Source organism: Atta colombica, unplaced genomic scaffold, assembly GCF_001594045.1.
Source record: "Atta colombica isolate Treedump-2 unplaced genomic scaffold, Acol1.0 scaffold126, whole genome shotgun sequence".
Classification (NCBI taxonomy): domain Eukaryota; kingdom Metazoa; phylum Arthropoda; class Insecta; order Hymenoptera; family Formicidae; genus Atta; species Atta colombica.
This window is the reverse complement of record NW_017259213.1, coordinates 2314088-2340617: the sequence shown is the minus strand read 5'-3', so window position 1 is coordinate 2340617 and position 26530 is coordinate 2314088. Positions and strand designations below refer to the sequence as shown.

General features: G+C 33.6%; 1 protein-coding gene across 4 annotated transcripts in view; it reads right to left on the bottom strand.

Annotated features, from left to right (window-relative positions):
• Positions 1 to 8281: 8281 nt before the first annotated feature.
• The window catches only part of LOC108684186 (leucine-rich repeat and calponin homology domain-containing protein 1), a 48451-nt gene continuing 30202 nt past the window's right edge, over positions 8282 to 26530 (bottom strand). Inside the window, exons 1-13 of one of the 4 annotated variants that reach the window (XM_018188353.1) lie at positions 23236 to 23340; positions 22478 to 22710; positions 21901 to 22037; positions 21332 to 21547; positions 20272 to 20433; positions 19197 to 19318; positions 18846 to 18992; positions 17696 to 18093; positions 17367 to 17518; positions 17149 to 17286; positions 16993 to 17070; positions 15682 to 15829; positions 8282 to 8699 (exon numbers count right to left, since the gene is read on the bottom strand). In XM_018188353.1, the coding sequence (XP_018043842.1) occupies positions 8521 to 8699; positions 15682 to 15829; positions 16993 to 17070; positions 17149 to 17286; positions 17367 to 17518; positions 17696 to 18093; positions 18846 to 18992; positions 19197 to 19318; positions 20272 to 20433; positions 21332 to 21547; positions 21901 to 22037; positions 22478 to 22710; positions 23236 to 23267 (2142 nt within the window). In that variant the 5' untranslated portion in view covers positions 23268 to 23340 and the 3' untranslated portion in view covers positions 8282 to 8520. Of the gene's footprint in view, positions 8700 to 15427; positions 15830 to 16992; positions 17071 to 17148; positions 17287 to 17366; positions 17519 to 17695; positions 18094 to 18845; positions 18993 to 19196; positions 19319 to 20271; positions 20434 to 21331; positions 21548 to 21900; positions 22038 to 22477; positions 22711 to 23235; positions 23381 to 26530 lie in introns of those variants that run through there. The other 3 variants (XR_001931624.1, XM_018188352.1, XM_018188351.1) reach the window with 3 other exon arrangements.

Sequence of the window (26530 nt, the reverse complement as noted above, 5' to 3'; positions counted from 1 at the left end):
CGTGATCTCGGAGATCGATTAGCTTCGAGTGTTTGATGATCAGTCTTCTGACGTTGCACTGATGTTTCCCGAGATTCGCGCTACTAAGCGATGAATCATTTCTTTATGATCTAGAAAATCTCTCTTTCATGAGCCAATATTCCATTGTTGGATCTAGTTGGTAGCCGCTTTGCATTTCCGTTTCCAGGTGAAAACAATCGTTCTCGTTATTCGATAATATCTTCGGACGGATCATCGAGTTGCTTATTATCAACTCTGACCGGAAACGCTTTATCACATTAATTGTTATCAGAAGCGCGTTATAGCACTCATGGACTGACGTCGTGGAAAAGTTACTTCTGCCGAGCCTGTAAATAAACTCACGCACAGACACGCATCTGGGAGGATCGATGAACTCTTTCACGATTCACGTGATCCAACTTTCGGCCTTGTTGTGTTTACGAATCGCAACGCCTGATCCGATCTTCCTTCTGTTTTCGTAAAACCACAACCAGTTTAAGGTCTAGTCACGGAGCGAAAGGAGATTTTCAATCTTCGCCGTATATTAAATAAATAGCTCCTCACGCGATTATTTCCAATTTTCGAACAGCGAAACGATCAGCTGATACTCGTGACGTAATGACGGTGGAGATCTTGTGCAGCCCAGCTCTTTGTGCGGAGTGACAGTTTTATCAATCTAAGATTTTTTTAAGAAAACACATTGAAATCACTAAATGTAGCAAAACTCTATCCAACAATGATTGTAATTATATAAACATTACAAATGAATAGAGCGCGTGAATATTTTATCACACAAATTGCCAATTGCAAACTTGATTTGCAATGTTCTTGTCAGTCTTTAAGAAATTAATGGTCAATCTTGATATATTATTAAAATCCTCGAAATAGAGAAAATATCACTTTTTCTAATAAAGTCGAGTAACTCTTCCTCGATATGGCTGTTTGTCTGAAACTTTCTTGCAACGTGAACTTTAGTATTTATAAATAAAAGAATGGTATATCACATTTTTTTCTACGTATATACATATATTCAACATTGTCTCTTCTGAGATATTGTAAAATTCATAATATTGTTCCATAAATTCGTGTAAAAGTCATATCCACGTAAAACACAATAATTCTTCATTAAACCGATTATTTGCGCCACGATGTCCAGCACATTTGTTTAACTTCTCAAAATAACATTAGAAGATTGACACCTCTCATCACTTAAAAATTTTTCTCTAACTATGGTTGTGCGTTCCAGTACAAACATAATTAATTTACAGATATATATATATATATACACGTAGGTGCCGTATCCAATTAGAATACTTTTTTATTGAATTTATTATTTATTGCGATTTGCATCACGCACACTTTTCTAATTTTCCGAGTCCGAGCGGCATGCTTTCAGGCACATTCTCTAAAGAACTGCGATCAAGTCATCGACATTCACCCAGAACGCGATTGGATAGCCGGCTGGAAAACAGACTTGACAGTTCCGTCATGACGGAACGAGAGACCGTTCGAGAGAACGAAGCTGTAGGCGCGCGGCACACACGCGTATCGCGAACTCCTGGCCGGCAATGTGCGCCGTCGCGTTCCCTCCACTTCGAGGAGGTCGATCGCTTGCGCTGCCCAAGGTGATATCAGGTAGTAGAGGGGAAGGTGTGGAGAACCTACGGACCGCCTTCGTGCTACAAAATGGAGTTGGACACAGGTTGAGAGACCGCCCATCAGGATCCACCCACAATTGCGAGAAGGGTTGGCCGAATCTTCTCTTCCGGAGGCTGTTTCCTCTGACGAGAAGAGATAACGGTTGACTCGCTTCGCGTGCGTCTCGAACGAGTGTCTCGGTTTCGATTTGCCGTAAAAAGAAATTATTTATCTCATCGAGTCAATTTTCGTTTGCTTCAAATTTAAATGATAAAGGTGGTTTGATAATGTTGTGATAGTGATTTACGGAAGATTGACGTCGAACTTTTTAACATAAGATTCTAAGACTTTTTTAAAAAAGAAACGAAGATTGTTTATTCTTATTTTATATTTATAAATATGCAAGAGCTTAAGAAAGTTTGATTGTTGCCAAATCTCATTGAACTATTAAAGGTAGTATTAAAAGCATGAATATGAGTTGGCGAGTGCTAGCGTGGCATGGCAGACAGCGCACTGATCTATGCCAAAGGTCTCTGGTTTGATCCCAGTAGGAATCAAAATATTTACATTCGTGTCCCCTCTCGGAAATAGCAACCTCCCGAGAATACCCTCTCCTTGCCCACAGAAACCTCTCGAAAAATCTGCCATTTGAAACTAGCATGGACACTGTAGATTCAATATGCTCGTGACATTTGAATAATCAGCGTGCGCACCATTAGCATATGAGAGAGGTGTAATACAGGCCAGAGGCTTAACGTAAGAAGAAGCAAAAGAAGAAAAAGAATATGAATTGAAAATGTGAAAAAAGTAATTTTTATTTGTATCTACGTATATTTTATTTCTATCTACGCATATTTAAGATATATATTAATAATAATAATATAAGATATATTTATATTCTATACTAAATGTTAAAATCAATTTAATCAAATAATCTTATTTTTGGAAATAAAACGGAAATGTCCTGGTTTTCTGTTTAAATGTTAAATTTGTTATATTGATTAAAAAAGTAAATAAATATGTTTAGCTAGAACTCTCTCTCTCTTTAAAATAATAATGATAGCTAATTTAAAGCTACTGAGAATCAGCGCGGAAAGGGATACGCAATTGTAATAGTGTAAAATATGAATTGATTACTCCATCAAAGGAATAATCTCTCTCTCTCTCTCTCTCTCTCTCTCTCTCTCTCTCTCTCTCTCTCTCTCTCTCTCTCTGCCAGTGGCCTTGAATTAGCTGTTATTGTTATATTGAAAATGATATGAAAAAACTTTAATATATTAAACTTTAATATATCTTGTAATAGATAAACATTATTAATTGTCAATACAAAAGTCTCGTCAATGTGGCATCAATTATTTTACAACTTCGACACTCATTTAAGAACAAATTAAAGATCTTTTGCAAGAGATGATGTTAATTGTAATAAAATTTTGAATGGAAACCACATTGGAATCAGGAACCTACATTATCATCTTTTCTTCTATATTTATTTATTATATATTATTTCAGATTTTTTTCTCCCTAAAACTTTAAAATACCTTAGAATAAAAATAACTCAGAAAATTTTGTATTTGACAAAAAAAGGGAAAAGGACTTTAAGGCGTTAGAAATTGGAAAACATTGCGGTAGAGGGTATTTGCACAAATGAACGAGTTTGATAAGTAATTCTCTTCGATTTATTTCATATGTAATGTTCATTGATTTTTAATACAATGCGTAGTGCGTTTCATAATTCGCCATAATAGCCAACCATTAGAAGCACCTCGAACGGCAGAAGATTGCAAAATGACAGGTTTTTGATTATGACAAATGCTTTTATATAAGAAAATTCCGCAATACGTGATACATGAGTTCAATCTTTTCAAGCCTATTATTTACAAAAAGTCATCGCAATTAAATATAATTTGATTTTTCGTGCATTGTTTAATTTGTGTAAAAATAATACTTATTCTACTTATTACTAATAAAGAAATTAATTACGATTTTTCGTAATTTATAAATGAATTACCTACTTTTCAACCATGTATGATATACAGCGACTTACGTAGGTCGCAATGACAAGTTGAAAATCGCAAGGAAGTAAAGATAAAATATAATAATAATAATAAAACGCAATTCTGAAAGAGATCACATTTGATACAGTTCCACTAATAATATCGCCCTTTGAGGCGCTTCGCATCGCTGAATTTTGACAATAGACATTGTCCTGCATAATCCGACGAACACAATTAATTTGGGCGAATATAAGTAATACAATTCCGCAGTGACACGTCTTTACAAATTTCTACATGACTACGATCAACGTAAAAGAATTTCGAACAAATCAAAATATAGAAAAAGGACGTTGCGCTTCTACTGTGTATCGCAAATGCGCAAAAGTAACATCTAACAGGGGTTCGAGGACGAGCTGTATATCTTGTAACGAAGTCACAATTTCTACTTTTAATCACGTAAAATTATATTCGTAATATCGATTCTTCGTGATATATAATAAAACTCTGCCGACGCGAAAAGAGATTTAAAAAAAATCAAATAAATATTATTTTCACGCAATAACTAAAAGTGATCAACTCCATTTCGCTTTTAGTAGTGAATATAAATTCAAAAAGAATATTTTAAAAAGCAATTTGTTTGTTTCATTATAAAAATTCATACGTAAATATTCAAAATATGCGTATATTTTATATGTATATTTTCCCGTAAAAATAAGATAGAATTGATCTGTGCACAAAATAGCGCGAAATTATCTGAAATACACTCTAACAAATGCGTACTTTATTTACGAAATATTATACAGTTTAAATTGGTTATACAGTTTAAATTGGTAACCAACATAAATTAAAAACTAAAATGGGAACTCGACGTGATCCGATGTCGTCGTGTTATGGCAACGTTGTGCTATTTTTTATGACGCGATCTCAACTATGTAAGTGTCAATCACTGCGAAATCGAAGGCATGTCTTTTGTGCGTATACCATGGTCTATTACGACGTAAGCAACAAAATGCTGCTCTCAAATAAGTATGCGAAAGAATAATAAAGAAATAAGTGGAGAAAGAAAGAAGATTAAAAGCAAAATAAATATCAAATAAATAATTAGAACTGCAATAGAGAGATTGACTGAGTTCCCAATGTGATTTGAATTACCTTAACGCAAAATAGACAGCCACAGCAGAGTACGATAAAAACAGATAAATGAATTTCAGACTGTCATAATAAAAACAAATCAGCACATCGGCATTTGACAAAAAAGTCATTTATCAAAACCACTGAAAACGAGCCAGAAATTTCAAAACTAAAAATTAAAGTGAGATTCTCGTGTATAGATGTTGGCAAAAGACTGTGCATCGCTTTAACAAAAGTTTGATGAAGATACTAAGATGCACATGTAAAGAGAAATACAAAGAAAGCGTTCTTCGTTACAATACTAATTTATGGTAATTCCTGCCTTAATCTCGCTGGCGAAGATTACTTAAATGAAATTCGTCCTCGAACGTGAATGTGAGAAAAGATATCTTTGGCACAATAAATATGAACGTTATAGTTAGTTCGCGTGTCGGTCAATGCTATGCTGTTATCGCACTGGCCGGGCCTCTTAATTCTCTCTTTTGCTTTTTCGAGCCACGACATTTGAGATCTTTCACGTTCCTTCACGCTGATACGAAATGATCACATCGATCGAAATTAAAAGATCATCGTAACGTAGACAATTATAATTAATGATATTAGACTTAGCACCTAATGGGGTTATTCGCAATTAACGGTTCGCAATTAACTATTCGAGAATTTCGATAACACAAAGTACAGAAGTCCTTTCTGCTTGGCCTAGGAAAACTAGAAAAATCACCGATTCATAGCGCATTGACTACGAAGAAAATCGTAGGATTTAAAAGATTCAGAATGCATTGCACTGACGCTTACTAAACGAGATCCAGAAAAAATTATAGAAAGAAGTATCAAGAGACAAAAATATTTTTAATCGGACTTGGCTGAGTTTAATAAAAAAAATTTTGTTTTAACGTCATTAATATTTACGGTTTCCGATTTCTATCTGTACTGCAAAACAATTTACAATATGTCGAGAAAATTTCATTGTAATAAATCGAAAGTTCCCTTGTAGTGCAATTCATCCTGAAATTGAAATCATGAAACGCTTACGTATACCAGCTTGAACACCTAGGCCTCGAGGTCTAAGTACAAAAATAATCGTATTTAATCATAATAATAAATCGTGATCGTAAATTAATACACAACAATTTGCGCTTTAATTACTTAATTAAACGTATCGATCGTATATAGCATTTCAAGTGATCGCTGTGGTTACAAGTCTAATATTATACAATTGATACGTTTAACACTAATCATTATGCGTTGACTTACAACTATGATTTACTTTTTATGACTAACAATAAGACTATCTTAGTACTTAGGCCCTTACTCGTGCCTTTAATAACGTACTTGACACTTATCTGTAACCAATCGCGATTCACCATCAACATCGGCAATTAACGATGCCCATGTCTCGTGATCGGTAGCGATCGTTAGCAATTATCATTTGCTAATTTGAAAGTTCCTAACTAATCTTCTGCTCGTGCAGAGGCTTACTTATCTTTTGACGCGACATTTCTTTGGAGGGGAATGAGACATTACTTTTGCGAATTACAAGTACCGAATATCAACCCTCAAGTATATATTTTTTATAAGTACAGATATTTTTATATAACAATTTTTATTCTTAGGTTTATTATGTAAAAACGTATACTAAATAACACAAGGATAATAATTATATAAAAAGGATCCCTTATAATATTATAGCAATTAATTAAAATGATTATCAATATATTAATTAATTTTTTTTCTAATTAATTTATTCAGACAATATCCGATTATCTAATTTATTAATTATCTTGGTCAATCAAATGAACAATTTCTTTCGTACATTGGGAAATATTTTCTAAGAATAAGTTGATTTAAAAAATTATTATATAATATAATCACAATAAGAAAATTAATATATAAAAACATATTATTTAAGAATACTTCAAACTCATACACAGTTCGATTATCCAAGATAAAGTCAAGATTTTTCATTGGAAATAACTCCATTCTTGGATTAAATCCTCGACTTGTTCTAAATTCAATTAAGTACAGGATCTACAGTCAGCAGTCAATAGGATATACTTGAGGGTTCGATACAAAATATAATATCTCAAAATAAATGAATTCATTTACGTATACTATTTCCGTTTAGAGCGAGTAACGATAATTATGAAGCGATCGAAATGAAAAATTCGTGTAACGCAGATATATTTCTTCTTTGGAGTGCTCGTATTTACGAGTTGCCAGCCTAGTCTATAAATTCAGCTTGTGGCGACGCATGCATGCGAGATATTGGATCACGGATATACAGGACTACACTATTCGAAAGCTCCGACATTTTTAGCAGCCTAGCTGCTAGCGAAATAGATCCTTAAGACTGAATGTCCATTAGACTCTCTTTGCTTCTTTGATCAGGATTTAATTATATATTCTTGATAAAATTGGATCATTTAATTTTATATTTTATGATAATTAAATGATATTTGAAAATTTTAAGTGGATACAACCTAAGGATCTCGATAGGTCCTTCCAATATCTCCAAATTTCGTCTAGCTGTTCTATAAAATATCCACCTCGTTTTCATCCCGAGATTTCGAAGGACCTGGCTGCAACTACGAGCAAAAATAAGCATTATCGTGTTCGTTTTTTCGATATAAAATTCGTTATATATCTAATTAAATATGTCATGGTTGATCGCAGTTACGTTAAGTGCGCGAATTCGTGCCTATCTGAGATTCGCGTAGCGAGTTTGAAAGAAATCCGTCGCTTGGTATTAACACCAGAAAATTGCTTATCGTGCGAAAAGACACAAAAAAAGAGTTTTCTTCCACACAGATTAGCTTGATGTGCGATCGACCATTCGACGAATCGCTCTTCGTGACGATTTCAAAAGTGATTCGTCGGAGCGTTCGTACAGACGTGGCGACAAAGCGACTTATTGTCGGTTTGATAAAGAATCACTTCAGAAACTTGTATTTCTAAGAATGATTCTCGAACTAGTTGCGAGATAATCTGGATACCGCAAAAGTCCCAAAATGTCCCCTAGACATTCGAAAAATACGGGCATCTTTCAGACATTTAAAGGACATTTTATGGATCAGAAAGTGCTTTAAATACCTAAGATTCATGAAAGATCACGTTTTTTAGATATCTAATGGAAGTCTAAAAGACTGATATCTCTTTCTGACGTCTTTCTTATGTCTTATGTTTTTCAGCTGTGTATATCATCTGAAAAGTCTTTATTTGTTTAATATTTAATAATTAAGTATCGCTATTAAACCTAAATCCTAGTTTTCTTCCGAGTTTTGATTTTAATCCTTAACTGAGGAGGATGGGAGAGAGTTTAGAGATATCTAAATAATCTGCTATACAAAATTTATATATGAAATTATTTGAAATTTCTAATTCGATTAAAAATTCTATTCTCTTTCAACTATTTGATGAGATTGAACGCTATTTTTTAAATCAAATTTAAAAAATTTCATATATAATTAGTAAAATTATATAGTCAGATCAGTTAAGGATTGACTAATCAGCTCGCGTGTCAAATTGCTGATCTGCGAACATATCGTTTACGCTGAAATTGAAGCGACTGAACAAATTTCAGTTCAATCTTTACGATTCGAAGGAAAGGAGAGTTACGTCGAGCTCCTCATCTGTCTCTGTCTAGGAGCACATCTTAAGTGCATTTCGAGCACATCCGTCGCTGTCACCTCGCTCGCAGTTCATCCTCACCTCTTTGCCTCTTCCTACCCGAGAGGAAGATGGACTCCGGATTCTCTCGCTAGGCGACCCCGCAAATTAGATAGTCTGGCGCTAAGCAGGCACGTGGTTCGGCATACTCGAGGACGTCTGTAAGGGTGAACGTGTTTGGTGAAACCTCAATAGTTCGGACACAGTGACTGCGACACGTACGACCCCGCGACCTCCCTCCAAGACGTCGCTGGCACAGCATATGAGATTCTGAAAAATTAACAAGAAGCGTCTTTAGCATTTCTGTTTTCTTGTTGCGCAAATATTTTGATTTGTCTTAAATAAAAATGCGCGATTGATTTAAATTATAATCTAAAAACAATATGACGAAAATACATCTAAAGGAAAAAGAAATATTTAAAAAATACCTTACCGTCAGAAAGTTTAAGACTTAGCTTTTTAAAGACTTAATTTTGTGTTCTTTTTATTTAAAATATATGCAAGTCCAATTTTTTTTTCACAGCATTATATGACCCTGAAGATATAATAATTAAATAAAAAAACAATTGCTATTTAACTTATTTTATATTAGTTTTATTACTATTATACTTTTTTTATCATAAATTATATCATTAATTAATTTTAACATAAATTACGTGTTTTAAGATTATACATTATACATATTATTACATTGGTGGTCCTAAAGTTTTTGACGATAGTATATATGAAAAAAGCTTTAAATTATACATTTTCATTTTTAAGTTTATGGTATTGCCTTTATAGACTTATATCGAAATATTCTAGAAGATGAGAAATATCTCCTAGAGAGTTTATTTTGATTAATATATGTATTATAAAATAAAAATGTAGAATAAAATATTACGAATCTCTTACCTGTGATCAATATAAATTTTGAAAAATGTCTTATCAGGCGTTTAGGCGATATCAGAAGTCAGATGATGAAACCTGATTTTTTTATTTACAAGAAAATGTTTGAATAATAAGCGAATATATAAATATATGAATCGAGAGAGATAAAAGTGAGTTTAGATAACAGAACACATAAAAAAAAGTGCAAGTTCAAACTCAATCAAAAAAGGAAACTTTCTCTCTAACGAGAGTATAAAAGCTTTTTGAAAATATTAAAATAATCGGTAAAAATAATAGTTTAAAGTGCGTTAAATTTTAAAGTAAGGATTATATTACAAAAATTTGTATAAAAACATTTGCAACACGCAATAAGATGAAGAAGATAGTATCGAGTTTATAATTTTTCTAATTAATTATGTTCTATTACTGAATGAACGTAATAGTTTAAGAAAAGGATGTTTTATTATAAATGGCTATAGTATTACAATCATTATGTTTTTTATCCATACAATCAACGTTACAGAGAAAGGAGAAAAACAAGGTTAATGGTATCCAAGTGGCGAAATAATTAAAGAGATTTTTAGTCGATCGATTCGACGGAAATCAAAGAAAATATGCGATGATTGTCTCTTCGCATTATATTTCGCCACTAGGACCGTTCTCTCTAATAACAAAACGTTAGAGATGGCGGATGAGTGTCGCATATAAGTAATTTATAAATAAATTAAATATGAAAGACAGAAAAACAAAATACACTGCGAAACTTGCGAGATATGATATCTGCAAGATATCGATCTATCTGCAGATACATCGGTGGTTCGATCGTAATTGTTGACAGCGTTGTTTTGGGTCAAATAATTGTACTCGTTAAAATTATTTAGGCAGTATTCGACTAATAAACGCACGTATTTTCTGAGTACGTTAAGTACAATATTTTATTTAAAAATTTAATTCTAGAGTCATTGGATTGTCGTTTACTGTTATACACGTTTTTATTGTATAATGCAACAAAAGTAAACTTACAATCAAAAATTTATAGATTAATTTGAAAGTAATAGGATTATTAAATAATAATTACTAATAGCAGTTAATTTAAATTTTTTAAATTAACAATATATAACTTATATTTTATATATAGATGATTTTATATATAGTATGATTTTCGATTGAAAATTGTTGCCAAATTTCTACCTTGAAAGAAACAAATTTAGAGAAACTTAGAAGTCAAAGCGAAAAATTAATAGATACGTATTTAAACAAGATTTTATAATTCACTTCAGAACAATTTTCAAATATTTACTAATATTTTGTAAATATCTACTAATATTTTGATTAAAAAGATTATTTTTTCTCTTTAATTAAATGCTAATAAACAATTTCTAATAGATGTAATGGAAATTAAACCCGATTTGAAACATTATAAATATATTGTGCGTATATTTTTCGAGATCAGTTGTCGCCTTATATGCAAAGATCGAATTAAAATAAATCGATCAGAACTCGGATTCTGACCCCGCTTAGGCCACATATCTATTCAGGAAAGAATTATTGTCTTCAGCTCAGTGAGCAGGTATGATCGATCGTGCAAGTACGAAATGTTTAAAGAGACGTCGCGGAATAAATATAGATATGTATATAAATAGACAAGAGAAGCTTTAAAAGCTTACGGAAACAACAATGGACGAAAATACACCAAGCACCAAATGGATTTATCGAGCTAGCGAATAATTTAATTGACTTACATACGTTAACATTAAAAAAAAAAAAACAGAAGAAAAAAGGTCAGAAACGATGTAAAAGAACTAGTTTCAACGAACTATATATCTATTTTCATATAATATATCTATCTCTATATATATATATTTCTGCATATATAAGCTTTCTCTCTTCGCGTACTTTACAAAAATTATACACATAAGCTAAACGCAAACGGAATGATTTCGTATTTTTCTCCCTTCTTAAGTATTTCTCTTTCTTTTTTGTTTCGTGAATATGCTTAATAGCGATATAGCCTCTTGCAAAAGCGAAAGCTGTTGGTAAAATTTCACTGTTACGATCTACGAGACTGATACGATTGGATCCAATTGAAATTCAATACAGAATTTTACTCTATACGTATAAAATGTTGATTTTAATTTAATGATCGATTTTTAACTGGCCACTTTTAATAATTTCTATAATAGCTACATTAATAGCATCATTACAAAATCATTGTGCCGGTCCGTTTGCAAAGATAAGATTTAGCATATCTCTCTAGAGCAATTACGTACATCGTGGACCGTTGTGCTAAGCAACTAATGATATAAAATGGTATGTGCTAAATTCGAATCCAGTCTTAAATTGTTGAGAATACTACTCCAATACTTCGACATCTCGTCCAATTCTAATGAGAATAATACTGACGTGACGTGGCGACCATTCGTATTCGCGTCCCCGCAAAGGATCATTAGGCATCCGTCGTAATGATCGATGATTAAACGTAATGGAATATCCGAATGATGACTTGTCATCGTCCGGCTGTTCATTCATTATTCCATAATGGACGATTCGCTCGTTGGATGTAAGCGCGGAAGTTATTAGCGAACCGCCTAATTATGCGTTTAAGATTCGGAACGCCCGGAGATAATAATTTGTCCACTGACGGTGCAATTTAACTTACGGTCGACAATTGCAGTTGAAAGCTTCTGACATTCTCGTCTTTTTTTTTTTAAGAGGCATTACTACAGATACTATCGTTAATCATTTGACTGTGTATCATTATTTTTATATATTATTAGAGTAACGTGGATTGTGTGTTAATTTTTAAAAGAAAATTTATAGAAAAAGAAAATGCACACGTAAATTTCTCTCTCGATAATTATTAGTGTTCAATAAATAAATGTAGCGAAGTAATATTAAAGCGAATAAGATTAAAAAAGGAACCGTTCGAAAGATTAATTATACAATATTCTGTACAAATAAATTATACGCAAGAAATGATGCTAATAAGATATAAATTAAGGAAGGTAGAAAATGAACGCCGGGCGTTTCAGTAAATACAACATTCCTTTAAATTGACTAAACTGATTATTGCGGTTAAGTAATGAGTAGTAGCTACGAAATCATCAGTTGCAAATGAAATACCTAGAAACCACAACAAATTGCTGTCGCAGACAAAAGAAAAGAAATGCAAGGGGAGAAAATAATCTGACTAGAACGGAGATAGTTCGACTTATAACTAACGATACTATTGTTGTAGACTAGAAAGTGCAAAACCCACTTGATTACAAACGCGAAAATGCAATGCCGCTTAAGCGTGCATCTCCTGCAAAATCGCGAACTGAATCCGAGTAGTCGTAAGATATCATGGAAGATACGGCTCACCCTTGCAACCCCTTAAAAAACTACACTGGCATGCTGCATAGAGTAATGCACGTGTCGAATTCGCAACGATACACGTATAAATATTATGCTTGTATGATAGTCTCTCGAAATATAGAGTGGTCATCCATTATAAGGTCCACTTACGAAATATGTTACGAAAAGAATTCTACGTCTCTTTTTTTATGAAAAATCTTCCAGTCCTTCTCTGAAAGACCTTCCACACAAAAAGAATGATTCTGCTAAAGTATCTAACAATTTAGCTAAATACAGATCTGAAAATATTTATTACATTATCGAAATAATTATATAGAATGCTTCAGCTTGTTGTTAATATGTCAAAATTTTTTGTCTATGTTTGAATTGTTTGTACATAACAATTTCCATAATTCAACAAAATTTTCAGATCTGTATTTAATTAATGTTTTAATCTTTTGCAAAATCGTTCTTTCCGCAGTTATCAACAATTTTCACGCTCGACTTAAGCGTTCCGGTAATTCGTAAGATTAGTTATTTCACATCAAAATCTTTTCAACGACCATAGATCTTGTCGGAAAAATGAAGTAATGCCGTATTCAATGGAATATGTTGAGAAGTTTGGCACTATCTTAAGTATTGCGGTGATTAGTATCAAAATTATTATTTAAAAAGCCCACTGTCTATCAATAAACTAGATGTGATGTTGTAGATAGATGTGCTGTTTTTTTCCGACAAAGATCCCATCTTACAAATCTGAAAGATATTTTCTTAACATTAAAGTATAAGTTATACGCTTACACATATTATAGACGATATTATGCCCTCTACGTTTCTATCAAGTTTTTATGAAAATAAATTAGCAGATAGCAGGCACCGTGTCTCTACCATCGTATATCGCTGTCACTTTGATCTCGATTGATTGCTTTTTCGTACTATTTTTACAGCTATGGCTAATTAGATACTGTAGGAAATAACTATCTCAAAGTTTAAATCGACGTACTTTTTGTTGAAAAGTTGAAGTGTCCATATAGTTTTTGTTAATTAAATTTCGATATTACAATTACAATAGAATCAGGTCAAATAACTACTATAGTTAATAACTACTATAATATTAATATAGATACTTGAGTTTTACCATGATTTTGAAATTTCGATGGGAAATATACTTTTCATATTCATATCTTTCAAATTCCAAAATTCACATTCCTTATCTTCCAAAGCATTGGAACTCGAGTAAAATTAATGCCGAGATCAAAGTAACATTAATTTGAAATAAGTTTTTTTAAACTATAATCAAACAATCGACAAAGTATCAAAGAGTACTTTGTCTTGTTTCTTTTATCCCGAAACGAAACATTGTTTCTTGTGCTGGACAAATTGACAAAGAAAACAATCGAACTATTTATGAAATTATATACGAATAGGGGAAGCAATAATTTACGGATGAATATAAATTTCATCACCATTTTTAAACCCTCCTTTGTTATACCTTACATTACCAAAATAGAAAATCCTAGAACTGAAAGAGATTCCCTTAGCACCTTTTCGTGAATCCTGTAACTCTCAGGCTACCTATCACAGACCCACCAATCTTGAAAAAGCCGCAGGCAGTTTATTGGTCGAATCTTAAAAAAATATTGCCGTCGAAGGCATCGTAGCTATCCTTCCCTTCACTCTTTCTTCTCTTCCTGAGGGACAATCGCAGACCCAGACGAAAAAGATGATGTCGCAATATCAGTTAATTGGAATTCTGAGGTTTTCATCGTATACAAGGCAATGAATACTTTCCGAGAATTCGGAAAGTCAAACGGGATATACGACTCTTATACAATTCTGGGACGAGTATTGCGCATCAACTTTTGATTTCGACCATTAACCTTTCATTTTCTTTTTATCAAAATATTATTTCATCGATCTAGCCGATGACAGCCGACTCATACGATTACAAGCGGCGATCATATAACTGGTTCATTCTGTAAGGTACATTCACAACTAAACGTGATATGCGAGCGCCTTCCACTTTGATTGCGCTCTTTGATTTTATGTTAATTCGTAGTAAGCTCGGAAAAAATTAACGAGCACATAGAATACAATAAAACTTCGTATTTTGCAAGGGACATTATTACGTAAACTTTCGCTGACATTCCCGCTTGCAATTATCGATAATGAAGACTTTTTGAAACAAAAAAGGTACAGACTTACATAATATTTAGCCGATTAAACATTCCATCGAGCTATTTATCAACATTATCAAAAACTACCTCCGAAAATTCTCCGCTGACTGCAAAATTCCTCGCTTATATGCTCGAGCGAGGAAAGTTACGTGAGCGTAGATCAAAAAAGCGAATAATCTTGTTAAAGCTATTATTGTGATGAATAAGTTCTTGAAAACTAAGTACTTTGCGACAATTTCATATACGACAAAAGATATGTTCTGATATTCTTTAAAGCGTCCAGATGCGGCAATAGCGAACCGTTTTTTAATCTGTATCTTCTTCGAAAGACACTTTAAAAAATTACAGAGTACTTTGATGTCGATGATGACTCTATAGTGTTATGTTACGTAAACATTTAGACTGTCTTCTTAGAAAAGAAACGTGCCGCATCTATCAAATATTAATGCACATTTTTTCTTCATTTAATTTGGTGAACATCATTGAGAATTTTCGACATCAAAGTCAAATCCGACACGACACTTTTTTGAATTTTAATAAATACAAGTATGAATAAAGTTTACGAAAATAATATATAGCTCTAAAGATAAAATGTGAAACATTGGAAGTGTCGTGTGCATCGTTGTTCGAACGAGACGGTTCCCAGATTTTATCAAAAATAAAATTAAAATTAAGTAAAAAGGAGACTCTGAGAATTGCAGCCTCAAGATACCGTAGTTTCCACTCTTTCTTCTCCTTCTTTCTTAATTCGTAGATCCTTTTCGCAATATCGTCTCACTAATCGGGAATTGGGAATAGATAGAGCAGAACTAGGGCGGATAGGAATGTGGCAAAAAGCATCGCGGATAGAACGTGGTCTTGAATCGTACGGAGTGAATCTGCGGCCGGCTCTTCGGTGCCACTCTCTCCCTCATCGCGAACAAGGAGAAGAGCAGTGACGAGACGCGCCAAAGCCTCTAGCCCGTACGCGTCCATGTAACCCACGTCCATGATTGCGTCCGCGTCCAATAACACCTCCTGCAACACCAACAACGATACTACTCAGTCCCAGTTTTTATTTTATCGCACTGCGAGAACATTTCTCACGTGGCCTTAAAACGCATATCTCTGTCCTCTCCAAGGAAGGCCCTACTTTTGTACCAATGAGAAAAGAAGCGTTCCTCGGGGGATAGCCATTCTGTTACACTCCGACTTGTCACTATGTGATAAAAGGAAATCGTTTGTCTTCGCAAAAGAACTTTTGATAAAGTTGATTTATTTGATTCTGTTTATCTTTAATGAAATTTTTGTAACAATGCTTGTTAAAATCGATTGTAATCAATTTATTCGTTCCTTAATGATCAAAAGTTCCATCTAGAAAACAATTAAGGGAGGAAGAATGGATAGGAAAAAGCAATAGTAACATAGTAATATTTTATATAACAATTGATGAAGAATTATTTGGATTATTTGTATAGTTTAGGATAGTTAGTCCATGGATGTTAATCGGTAAGATATTCGGATGATGGCAGGAAAGGTGAGAACTCGAAGTACAGACTGTTCCCCGAAGAAGCAACACAAAAGCGAACTGAAATCTATAGGCACATGCAACTAAAGCTTCTTCGCTAATTCATTTTTCTTCTTTTCTGCACTTATATTTTTATAACTATACCGTATGTTTTCATAAAATCAGTTTGCAATTCGCTCAAAATCAGTTCGAATTCGGGGACTGACTAGTAGTCGTTGAAAGTGTCATCGAGAAGTGACGGCTAAATGCCGAAGAGTTAGTCACGATGTACACAGACGTTCGGTTACGAATAATGTGCGATAAATTTTTCCGCCCGACTTCACCAAGTATATTCGATCTGGTCTAAGGATAACGCTTGATGAGAATAACTGATAATTGTGCTTTGTAAAGAGTTAAGTTTTCGCACTGAGTTTCGTAACCAGTTTTACAATCTATTCTTCAACGAAGCACGCACGGTCGATCAATTACTATCATGATTCTCTTGCCACATCACCATTTGTTAAAGAAAAATTAAAAACACATCGGATTAATTTATTCGGTATGGAAGTATCCACCCTATCAACATGATGTTGTACACTAATGATGAGCGTGTCTCATGCATGTGTAGTATACTCTGAGCGAAAGAGAAGCACAAACTTCTTTGAAATTATTTAACAAGAAGAATGTTTCTTACCTCATCAACGCCAATCTTCCGACATGCCTCGAGAAAGTTGTCAACGTTACGCCTGCATCGTGCCATTGTCAGCTTAGGCTACAAAAAAAAAGTTAAATCAGTCCATTGATACATGGAATATATCACAAAATGGAATATATCACAAAAAATACTCACTACAGCGGGAGAAGGAACATGTATACTAGCAACTGATCGCGGTCTAACGTGATTCGCCAGATGACAAAGAACAACACCATCCGTTAACGCTGGTGCGAGATCCTCTGGCAATGCCATCTTCAATCTTGTCTCTATATGCTATTATAAATATATTCTCGATTATATTATAAAGCCGCTTTTCGCAAGTAATTCCAGTTATTTTTCGTTATAATGCTTACATTTCGTAGTTGTTCGATGAGATCAGCCTCTTCTTTGGCACGTTCAAACTCTCTCCTCATAGTAAAGGAATACTTTTCAGGCACATTACTATTCCATGTGACGGATCGCGGGGATTTCGGACTGCCGCCGTTTCTACTGGGACTGTTGTTGCCTAATAAACATACGTATACTATAAGCATATTGTGTAATCAAAGTTCTTTCTTACACTGCATGAAATGTATAAGAAAAATTTTTGTAAAATATAAAATTGCTCTTATACATCAACTGCAAGTGTATTTATCTACAAACAAATTTATAATTTCCTTTTTAATTTTGTTTAAATGATTACCTTCAACGTAACCAACAGCGGTTTTCACCAATCTGGGCGCATGCGCTGGACTCGTATTCGTGGAGAGAATACTACTCGAAGTTTTAATAGGCGAGCTAGGTTTTTTATAAGGTTGCTCAAGATATTTTCCGTTTTTATTATTGTAATCGTTATTACTACCGTTGATAATTGGAGTGCTTTGGTAGTTTATTCGCGACGGAGTAACTTTCTGCACTGGCCTCTTTAATGCGTTATCTTCGTTGAAGATTTGCTTGCCAGTTAGAGCAATGGTTTCTTTATTGTTGCCCATGTCGGTTTCGTTTTGCATCTCGTTGCCTGGAGGCGTCACTTGCTCGCGAGGTCTGTATACGCTTAGACCTTCGTTAGCCCTCTGCTGCTTCAGAGCTTCTTTGTACTCCCTAAGAATAAAATAGTTTATATCAAAGCGAACAGTGTCGTAGATTGCATAAGAACATAATATGAAACTTTCACGAATTTATTTGATGATCTTTGGCGAGTATGATTGAAGCAAGACAATGTATAAAATACCGAAAGCGTTATTACAATCTCTTTCTCTCACAATGTATTAATCCTCTAATTTGTAATACTTTAGAAATAATTTTTATTGACTAGATATTCCTCAGAAGACAATTAATTATATATCTAATAATTTATATATCTATATGTAAATGCAGCATGTACATTTTATATACAATACATTTTTTTTTTCTTAAACCTTTGTTGCCACTCTATATCGTTTTATCACGTACTTACCATATCGATACTGTGTAAAAATATTGCATAAAAATGTAACAAATTTTTTTTCAATTGAACGTCAAACATTAAGAAATATAACGATAGCAAACAAATGTAGATATCTATTAATAAAAAAATTATAATATATAAATTGAAAGAAACCTCAAGTATAATAAGAGTGATACCGAAGAGTTAAATATTTAATTATAATCACAAATGCCCGTCATTTAGATACTAAAGAGGATTGATACGACAAGGTCAATCATAGTTGCTCAACGCATGTAATACGTGACAGCATTACCAGGCGCGCCTATTATAATCATATGAATGAGTAAATGAGTAACGTAAACATGATAACATGAGATAAATTCGGACGGACAAGGGCTTTTGTTGGTAAGGTCCAAAGCGAAGTTACCTATACGTCTGTATATGATTGAACGGCCTCTTATCGTCGCCGTTCATCATTGCAGCGGTACCCGTTGCAGTTTGAAGCGGGTGTACTGATTGCTGTGCGGATGATATCTGCTGCGATTGACTCGTCAAATGCGTGGACTCCAGATGGCTGTAAAAAGGGATTGCCAGCCACGATAATGCACATGCACGCATGCAAAAATATACGTATATGTATATGTATGTAAACTACCGTGACAATTTGTATCACAATATCAATTGCAAACATCGAGGGAACGCGCTCGTTTGTTTCGAGGGAAAGCACGCGGATCGGGTAATTGACCCATTGATCATCTTAGCGAGAGGCTTCACTCACCCAGGTGGCGTAATCGATGTGTGATGAAGGCCGGAGATCATTGGTCTTCTAATGTCTGCCCCATTCTCCGACGTACTCCTCTCTAATCTCCTCTTTTCCAGTTGATCGTGCAGTACCATCGCCTGCAAGAGATTTCGTATGAGAACGTGAATTATAACTTTTGATACTTCATAAGACGTCTTAATAATTAAACGGGAATAGTTTTAAGTTTAATATTATTTTAACTTTGTCTTTTTACTTTTTATCTTAGAATTAAAAATCTTTATTTCTAGATAAGAAATAATATTTTCAATTAGCGCTCTTAATTAACGTTATATTTTATCATAAAATTATGTTTTGTCAATCACTTTAATTACAGATTTTAATTATAGATTTCAAAATGAATTCTTGTTTAAGGAAGCTCAGTTTTCAGCGTATAAAAGAAACAGTAAATATGAGAAAGCGATTTCGCCATACATTAAGTATGAACATTTATTATTGATGCAGCATGCTTTCGTAATTTTGAAACGTCGTTGTAAATGATGTTTTATTGGGTCAAGGCTTTATAAGATTTGAGCGACAGCCAACAACGGTTTGTCGACTACTATCATTATCGTAGCTCGACTTGAGATCTATTCGGCAGCTAAATATAGCGGCTATGTCATCCTTTAAATTCCGCACAGTTTATTAAACACTTATTTTAGACAGAAATCTAAATCGTACGATTAGCTCCTGATAATAATAACAAATACATTTTTTTATCTTAATCAATTATCAGAACTTTATCAGTCTATGCTCCTATCTTTTATAGAAACCTGAGTTCTCCAGTTGTCATAAAAGTTAATTATTTTAAGATATTACAATCTAGTTTTAAATCATTCGTATGAATAAAAATCAACAAATATAGCAATTGACATTTGCTGAATATAAAAAGTTAGAGAAGAAATGGAAATATAAAACAATATTATTATTAATAAAATTTAAGAAATTGTACTTCAATATATTTTTTCCATAACTTAAATACCTTTTTTCTTAAAATACTCAAATAGCGATAATGCTAATTTGTTTTTTGTGAGAATCTTATGTATTAGCCTACCTTGCCCAACTCATCCTCCAGGGACGTGTGCTCCCCGGGTGAAATCGTGCTGGGCGTCGACGTGCCACTACAAGATCCGTTCACGCCTACCTCGTGCGGTAGCGTTATCGAGAGCGGTGAACATTCCTGCCGCCACAAGCTGCGAACTTCGCCGTCGTGTACCTGCGAATAGTGGCCAAAAGGAAGCATGTAAAATCGTGGATTGTGTGCACCTTGTGCACTAGTAAAAATTTATTCATGCACTTTATACAATGATTTATATTAAAAATCAAACGCGAAGTCGCTCGCATTTCTTAGGTAAATTTGTTTTTTACATACAATATAATTTATGTACAAAAATTGCATAAAAATTTACAGAAAAATGCACGACCTTGACTATGTATAAAGCACCTTCAATTTATTGCATTTTCTTAGAAAAAATGGTAATAAAAGGAAAATTAACAAGGAAGGCTAACAAAATTTAAATTGTTATGAAAATAAATATTTATGGGTATACTTTATATTTATGATCAAGGTATAATAATTTCTCTAACACAATTCTAAAAGTCATATGAATAAAAGAATTAAAATCTCTAAAAAAGAAGACCTAAATAAGCAAAAGCATTTGTTCTAAAGCATTTTAATATAAAATATGAATCAAAAGTATGTTCTACAATGCTATTGTTTTATTATATACAGTTATATTTTAATAGATACCTCTACTAATATCTAATCTTTTATTTACAAATAAATACTTCAACTATGTGCATATAAGCAAATACTGTAATATCCTTATTTATTTCTTACAGCATTTTCTGCGTTAATGAGAAAGAAAAGCATTTATTCCATTTGAATTGTATATAATATAATATGTTCATTTATATTCTTTAAAGTTTCCTTCGAAAAAGTAAAAGCGAAAGTGCTTTGTGTTTCGATTTATTCATATGACCGCATTGGATCAGAGCTCCGCGGGCAATTCGGCGGCGGACTCGCCAAATAGTTTCGCGAAGAAGTAGCTGTAGAGTGTGTGCAGGAGATGTAGCGATAGTGAAAAGGCCACGAGAGCGACGGTGAAACTAACCGCGCTGTGGATCTCTTGGGACCAACGCTTGTCGACACCGTCACTGGTGCTGTATCCACTGTCAACGTTGTGCCGTCGATGCGACCTCGTGTCCAACGTCGCATGACCTCTTGCATCCAGAGGTGCCCGTCGCGTTCGACCGCCTCTGGCCCTCTCGTGTTTCGCTGCCTGCCTCTCCAAGTACTTGAAAATGTGCGTTCGCCCGCGAATGCATAGCTGAAATCGACAGTAAGAACTTTAGCATATGAGACCAGTATTCTCGAAGGAAAGATGTCTCGCGTTTCCTTTGTTATCTTGTTGCCTTCCGGCAATGTACAGAATGATATTAAACGTTTTCGAACGGCGAGTGAATACTGATTCATGAATTCAATAAAGTCTCGAATTGAGTACGAAGCGAAAGGCATCGGTTTTGTAAGCAGTTCCGTAGGCAGTCTGTGATTGTGAAACGGCAGTTCAATTGAAGTAACATTGCGTACAGTTTTATTAGAAAAAATCCATCGAAGAAAGAACATAGGAATATGTATTGCGGAAAGGAGATTTAAGCGAAAACGGATGAATCATGATCTCACCGAGGCAGGCGGCGAGGTGAGCGGATTGTCGGATAATTTGAAATCCACCAAGCTCTTCATCTTCCTCATCTCGTTTGGAAGCACAGATATTCGATTACCGCTAATATCCAGCTTCACGAGCCTCAGGTACGTCAGTTCTATATAAAAATATAATTTAAAAACTTAATTTTTCGCATTTAATCATCAATCCTGAGATATTAATCTTTTTTGACAGATCAATCATAACTAATATCTTTAATATTTCTTTCAAATCTCTTTTCAAATTTTTTTTTAATTAACTTTTTTTTATTTTGCTTAACGAATAAATAAAAAGATTTATTTAGAATTAATTTATAAAGATTGACTTTCTCTCTTTCGCGAGCGTTGGCTTTGTTAAAATTAATTTATTTACAGTAACTTTTAAATTCTCAGTAGATTTTTGGCAAGATCTATTTCGCAAATACTTATTGAACAGATTGATTCAATATACGCAGATGGATTCAATTATTTCTTAATCGCGATTAAAGCAATGAAATTTATTCGAGCGTGATAAACATCTGTTGTATACATCGCGATCGCATTAAAAAGGTGGTCCTACCTATAGGCAGGTGCACCAGCAAGTTGCTCCTCAAGTCTAGAGACCGAAGTTGCGCAAGGTCGCCCATTCGAGGTGGAAGACTCGTGATTTCGTTACAACCTGCATCCAGTTCTGCCAATACTGTCATCCTGCCCAATTCATCTGGCAAAGATGCTAATCTGTTGTGTGCGACTAGCAACGTTTGAAGGGGTAGCCTGCATATCTCTCGAGGTAGCGACGTCAATTGGTTTCGACTGTGAATTATAATATCTTCTTTAAATAAATTCTTCGCTAAAATTATATTCGCAAGTTGAAACTTTTTTCAAACGGATAATCAATTATAGAAACATCAATTATTTAATTTTAGTAAATTATTTTAACAATTATGAACAATTTGTAGAATATTTCAGAAATGGAATTAATTTTTTTATAACAGAACGGCTCAAAAATTATTCGAAATATGTCTCTTTCATTGAAACTTTTTTAAATCAAAAGAATTATTTAATGAATAATTATAGTACATTCAATAATTAGTTATACAATTATAGTTAATCAATTAATCTTCCAATAACTTTCAAAGTGTTTTAAATTTTTAATTATAACTATGCTGCGCGCAGTCTAGCAGGAGCTTAACGTTATCAACGTCATATCACATAGGATGCCTGCGATACTGTATCGTGCAGTTCAATGTATGTGTGTGCGTGCGTGTGTGCGTGTGTGTGCGCGCGCGCGCGCGCGCGCGCGTGTGTGTGTGTGTGTGTGTGTGTTTATGAACCAACCTAAGATCGAGGTAGTTCAAGGATTGGAGCATTACGACGGTTTCCGGGATTATTCTTATGGCATTATGATAAAGATGCAGCTTTTCGAGGAATGAAAATTCTGTGACTTCCTCCGGTAACTCACTGAAACGATTCTTCGAAAGGTCTGTAACAGAAAACAGATACTCATCTTTATGATGTGCTAGACGATAAAGACATGATCGTCGCAACTTCCGCTATTAAAACGATAACGTAACATCAACAAGCGTCGCGTAATTTCAACAGGAAATTATAAATACGCGTTATAAATACATAAATGGGAAAAAAGTAAATTTTACGCTAAAACTGATTGCAATTAAGAGTTGTTTTACATTAAACTCCACATTCTCATTAAAACAGTTCACTGCATCGTAAAAGCATTGCTCAAGCAATAAACGACATCCCTATATTATATGATCGGCCGATAAAATTTGTTGAGGAGTGTAGGTATTATCGAACTGTCTTAATAAGATACCGATATGTCTCCCATGGCAACAGCTGTATACTTCGGCTAGGGTGGTCTTAGGGTGTTGCTGAGGGTTGTTATGAATGGGGCGCGACAGCCACGTGCGCGCAACGCAGGTTCGAAACCCAGGAAAAAGACAAGGGTAACTCAGCTACTCCTGGCTTCAAACCTTCTTTCTGATCAATAACAGCCGTCCTCGAGACTTACGGAACCGTTCGCGAAAGACGTAGCTAATTCGCATATCGAATAGTTCCGAAATAGCTATCGTTCTTTTAATCCAGACAGCACATATAAAAATGTCGCAAGCGTTTAATTATGCACGTAATCATATGAGATGTTACGAAATTGATATTTTATCTAAATTATTTGATAACTATATAACAATTGTTACTCCTTCTATATGTATTAAAATTTTTGTTTATTAAAATTTGACATAAAGTATTAAATTTAATCTTTCCTTAATTTTAAATATTTTTTCTTAGGCATATATATTTTTAATATCAAGAATGAAGGGCGTGGTCATTACACTCCTGCATGTATTTGACATTTAAATGACGGTCATAATAGTTAAAGATCTTCTAATAGTCTTAAAATACAAAAACCTTGATCTTAATATACAATGTCAACAGACTAATTGAAATGATAAAACAGACAATGTTTTATGAAGACATTTAATATTACATAATACTATATACTTTGTATTCTACGTATCTTTGTTCTTTTTTTCTATGATAGTATATCGGGGTGATTAATTTACGGAAATTTTCCAAATATACCCGAGCCTGCAGGGAGAAAATTAGATTCCATCGAATTCGTCGAACGATCAACGGAAATTGGCAATTGTCGCGTGCGAAAGATACGCGATTTCCTCTGACGACATCGAGAGTTAAGTTCAGCAATTTTCGTCGTTCATCATTCTTGTGAAATAAATAAAAAGCATTTGTTCACATACATTTTTATTACATTCGTGAATTACAATCAAAAATATCAAGTCAAGTAATAATTACTTCTACATTTATATAAAAAAATAAAATATTCAATAATTATAAGTAAAACAATATATTCATTCATACAAATTGATAATATTATGTCTATTTTTAAGTATTCTGTCTTTCTTCTCTATTATTTCTCTATTATTCTTCTCTATTATTTTCTCTTGTTGATACATATATAATTAGTGGAATCGCAGACTGCAATAACTCAATCTTGCGAATCGCGCTCGTAATTCACTATAGCATAAGACAATTCGTCTTCATTCATCGAAAAATATAGCAATTTACGCGGTTACAACCCGAGGGTGTGTCTTGACGAGTGTAACTTCGTTAATCGATCTCGATTCTTACATGCTGCGCGAACTAAGCGTATTGAAACCGAAGCAATTTAGATGGGGAAGAAATTCGAGGCGTGAATGGGAATGCATGAATAGGGATGCTTACAACACTTTCGTCTCTGGCAAAATATTAAATTTTTATTTTTTTTATTCGACGCTCAGTGCTGCAAATCAATATTTTAATAAAAAATTAAAACCGGCACAACCGAAATGTTGGACAATATTAAATAAATAAAATAATTATTATGTAAGATATTATATAGATTATATGTGTGTGTGTGTGTGTGTGTGTGTGTGTGTGTGTGTGTTATTTTTATTTATTTTCGGGAATTTATTATCGTAAAATCGACTTTCCTTTCGACAATTAATTTAAAGAAATTGTATTGAAAAAAACTTTCAACACTAAAAATATTAAAAAAAATTTTTTTTTATTTAAATACTTGCTTAAGTATTACAATTTGTTTAAGAATAAATATTTTTTATCTAATAAAAAGTCTGGTAGAATACGGTCGATGTCCATGGCGCAAGGGCGTCGGCCTGTCAGACGAAGACAGGCTGGAACCCCTTGCCAACCCCATGAACAACACCCACGCAATATTGGATTCTCTCTCGACACCGTCTCTTTGTGCAAAGTGGCAAAATTTTGCGGCGAACGATCGCGTCATCGACATAATATAGATATGGTGGTCCTCCGTTGTAGAATTCATTCCAACAACATATAACATGTCATCATAATTCATATATAGATTTAGAGATGTATATTCCTTTTCCTCTAGTTCTCTCTTTTGCGAGACAAAATTATCGGTGAAAACATGACAGACTGTACCAAGGAATACGAATTCTCGTCTCTGAATATTCTTTGATGTTCGTTAATGCACTAGAAGTCGGCAAAAAATCTATCTATTCTTCAAATTTTACTTACATTTTTTAAAAGTATTATTTGAAGAAAGATCACGGATAATGACTACTTTGTTTTTAGACAATATTTTTTAAACAAAAGCTAAAAATAAAACTTCAGGAACAAAATACAAACTAGAAAGTGTCTATTATCAGATAATATAGCAGTTTTTTATAATACCGTTTTTCATTTTGCTAAAGTTAATAATAAACTTCGTTGTAAGATAAGAAAAAATAAGCGTCTGATAAAATGGGACTCCAAAATTAAGATTTTTTTCACTTCAATATAAAACATATTTTGTTGATTATGCACACTTTGTGCTGTTCTGCAAGACGCAAATATGTAACGCGACAATTCCTTTCAAAGTTTTTCTACAAATATATGATTGCCTTCAGCTCTAATAGGACTATTTGGCTATTATAATTATAACGCAAGATTAAATTATGTGAAGATTAAATTATTTTAGTTTACAGACAGGTGTGCCGATTTACGCTGCACTCCTATTTTATATATTTAAAAATATATTACAAAAAAAATAAAAAATACATAAATAAAACTGATTTAGGAAATTACAAATATATAA